A 3,678-nucleotide genomic window follows, 5' to 3' on the forward strand; every position below is an offset into this window, starting at 1 on the left:
AATTACACACACGGGAATCAGGAGTGCATTGATCAGCCATTTCAACGCTTCTCAGTTTGCTTGGTTTTAGTTTTGTTTGCTTGCTTTGTGCAGACAATTCAGCCAAAAACTGGCCTTGTTGTTTTCAGGTATCTGCAGTGTGGCAGCATGGAAGTCTTTATTGCTTTTCTTTTTACTGGCCAACAAATGATTTTTAAATGTTTTTTCCGGCTTAGTTTCACAGCATAGCTTGTCTGTAGCTGGTATCTTTTTCTACCTTGGCGTTGTAGGACTGGGACTCTGCGATGCTCAGTGTCTCATGGGTACAGGGTGGTTGTTCTGGAGCGTTTCTCCAAAGACACCAGGGAGACAAAGGGGAGGCAGGAGGGCACTGAATCAGAGTTCTGCTTTGCAAGTGTTAACATTGGCTCCATAATCTGTTTATTTGAACATACGTGTATTACAGATCAAGTCGGATAGTTAATCTTTCAGTAATTGGCTGGAGCAGTAATACTCGGAACATTATGCCTTTACCCACTGTAGATGTTTCCTATAGTTTTGTATTCCACTCTGTTTTCCTTATGTTGCAAAGCAGGTGATGTGAGACGTGAGCTGTTGCTCGTAATTTGTAGAGGAAAGGACAGTTTGAGGTAATGTAGCTCTGAAACCCAGTGTATATGAATTTATTTGTATTTTTCCTTGAAAACTTTCATAATCTCACAAATATGTGAATTGGTTTTGCTGATTTCACAATTTGAAAGGATAGTTTTTTTTTCTTGTAATCTTTTATGCAATAGATAGCGCTGTTCAAAAAAAAAAAAAATCTGTTTCCAAATTGCCAATAAACTCTACCTTGAGTACGCTTACTGAGTTTGGATGGTTTCCAGTTTTTCCTTTGCAAGATCTTAGAAGTGAGGAATTATTTAATTACACAGAGTGATGTGTGGCACTTTGATTTTTAGAGTGAATAGAAATTCAGTGAATAGTCAAATGAGCACGGCAGACCATCATTAGTTTGAAAATTTATCATCGGGATGGGCAGGGGGGGCACAGAATAAATCTATCAGTCACTCCAAAAGTCGCAGTAGAGGTACAGGACAAGATTGCTTTTGATAAAGTCCACATTTCTGTGATGGGAAGTCAGAAGTAATCAAAGTTTTTTGTTTTGGTTTTTTTTTTTGTTGTTGTTGTTTTTTTATCTTTAGAGTCCTTTGGTACACAAATCAGTGCCTGTTGCTGGATCGGTAACTATATTTGTATGTTCTACGGAGTGTAGCTGGTTAATAGCCTATTGTTTTGCTTCATGTGTTTTCTATCACAGCAAAGGTCTGGTTGTCCTTTTGTCCCAAGCCTTTTCATAAGATTATCCTTAATGAAATAACTTAGCCCTCTGATAGCGAGAACGTTGTGCCAGGATTTCTGATGCTAAGGTTTTATGATGTGTTGTTCTGTTTATTGCAGAGTAATGAAGTGTTACTGTCAGCACCAGACGTTGAACTTTATTACTGAAAGTTCAGTTCATAATTCTGAGAGGAAAAAGTCCACTTGAAACTTCTTTTGCGTGTAGTTTTCAGTTTCAGGACTTTAAATGCCACCTTGCGCTGCATTTAAATTGGCTGAAGGCAGCAGCTGTGTATAAGATCCGATGCAAACACACGCTTCTATGAGAAGAAATATGTAGTATAACCACAAGTGTACTCTAAAAGCTGAAATTTGAGTGTTGTGGTTTAACCTACATAAGCTTTGTTAAAGTTGAGATACAACAGGATGAGCCAGAAAATATAAAGAAAGAGGAGTTGACATTCCTTTCTTATGTGCTTGTCATGAAAGCGTGGGCTGTAAACAACATATCCATTCTCACCTCCACAGCAAATTATTAGCAGTTTGATGTGGTACTTTTTTCGAGTAATTGCTGTTTATATAATGGCAAATGTGAATTCAAAAGAACTTACTTGATCTTTTATGGAAGTTTGTAGTTACAGATCATTTGATACATATTACACTGTTTTGGTATTATAAATATCGAAAGAAAGGGTTTTGACCTAATTCTAATCTTGTCTTGGTTTACGTGCAAATTTCACAATAAACACTTTAGGGGTTTATCTTGGTTTTTTGGGGGTTTGGGGTTTGTTTTTTTTGAAGAAGGAAAGCTTTCTGGTATTGCTTAGGTTTGCAAAATAGACCAGATTTTTTTTTTTTTTTTTTTTTTTTTTTTCCCCTCAGGATCTTTCACAGATTTTTACCTTGGATTGTAAAAATGCTTATTGTATGAGAACTATCTCTTTGTTCTCTGCCAGATGAAAAATTTAATTTGTATATCAGTACAAATGTATTGGTTTCAAAAATGCCATTTTGGTTTTATCTTTTCAGAATTTGAAGCTCTGGTGATCCATCATGGGGAACCATGTAGGAAAACGAGAACATAGTGCTGACAAGTCAACCAAGGTAAGTGTAGGAAATTGAAGAGGCAAGGCCACTTCAGAAATACATATGTTAATGAAATATGTAATTTTTTAGTATTTCAGTGTGTTTAGCAGATCACTTTCACCGTTACTACTTTGTAGTTGTCACTATAAAATGATCGCCTTCTTTGAAAGAGGGTCCTATGAGATGTGGCCAAACGAGGATTTTGCTGCGCTGGGTTTAATGAGAGATGTAATGTTTTCCTGCATCAGATCTATAGCTGATAAAAAGGTTCTCAGTCATGGTGGAAATGAATGAAATGAACCTTAGAAGCATGATATTGCAGAAATTTTTAAAGAGCCAGTGAGCTGAATTATGTTCTGTGTGTTGATGGCTTTAGATTTGGGCAGTCATTGCCTTTCTTCATAAGAAAGAAACTGCATAGAAACATGTAAAATAAAAGAATTCTAAAGGAAAAAATTGTCAGTCTGTGGAGATATAGCTTTAAAAATCTCCTCCCCAAGAAAAAAAAAAAATATGAGAAATGTCAAAATGTTCATTAAAAGGTAGTATTTGCTTTCTAACCCTCTGCTGACTCTGTTGTGTATTTTGCACATAATGTGGTATTCTGTTTGCCATGTGATAACATCTTGTTTGTTTGTTTTTCTACATTGTACCGGAAGAGAATTTACACATATCTTAAAAAAGACACACACACACACACGTATATATATGTATATTTAAAAAAAGATGTTTCTTGTTGCTAGCTACTGCTAACTTCCCTCCACCCATCCCCACCCAAAAATAACAGTTTACAGCCTGAGCTCACACTGTAAAACTATTGCCCTTTGCATTGAACAGATAATGTAAACAGATAGTTCTATGCTTTATTTGGAGGACTGTGGGTATTTTGCACTGCTGTGGCAGATAAGTGGCTATCCCTGAAAGGTATACAAACTAGAATTCATACAGTTATTAATTCTTTGCTATCTCCTTTAGGAAAATACATAAGCACACTGGAAGGAATAGGGAGAAAACAGCAGGAAGAGGGGACAACTGGCTACAACTGGTTTTTGTTTTGTGTTTGTGCAGTATTTTGCAAAATGGTTTTGTGGCCCAAAGTTTCAGTTTCAGTACAAACAATAGTGTAAGTCCCAAGCTGTGGTCTTGTAGTGACCGGCCTTGTAGGCTTCCCCTCTAGAAAACTCTGTGGTGCAGATCCAGCAAAGCCAAATGCAGCAAACAGATGTATTTAGCCAAGTATTTTGATCCTTTCTGGCCAAGGGTATGAGATCG

The 3,678-nt window shown here is 36.8% G+C and overlaps 1 protein-coding gene across 1 annotated transcript in view; it reads left to right on the forward strand.

Moving 5' to 3' along the window:
- Window positions 1-3,678, forward strand: part of LOC104128651 (myelin basic protein) — a 96,489-nt gene that overhangs the window by 3,693 nt on the left and 89,118 nt on the right. The window contains exon 3 of the mRNA XM_035896938.1: window positions 2,350-2,424. Within this exon, the coding sequence (XP_035752831.1) occupies window positions 2,374-2,424 (51 nt within the window). The 5' untranslated portion in view covers window positions 2,350-2,373. The remainder of the gene's footprint in view (window positions 1-2,349; window positions 2,425-3,678) is intronic.

Source organism: Egretta garzetta, unplaced genomic scaffold, assembly GCF_000687185.1.
Source record: "Egretta garzetta isolate BGI_Z169 unplaced genomic scaffold, ASM68718v1 scaffold126, whole genome shotgun sequence".
In the NCBI taxonomy this organism is placed as follows: domain Eukaryota; kingdom Metazoa; phylum Chordata; class Aves; order Pelecaniformes; family Ardeidae; genus Egretta; species Egretta garzetta.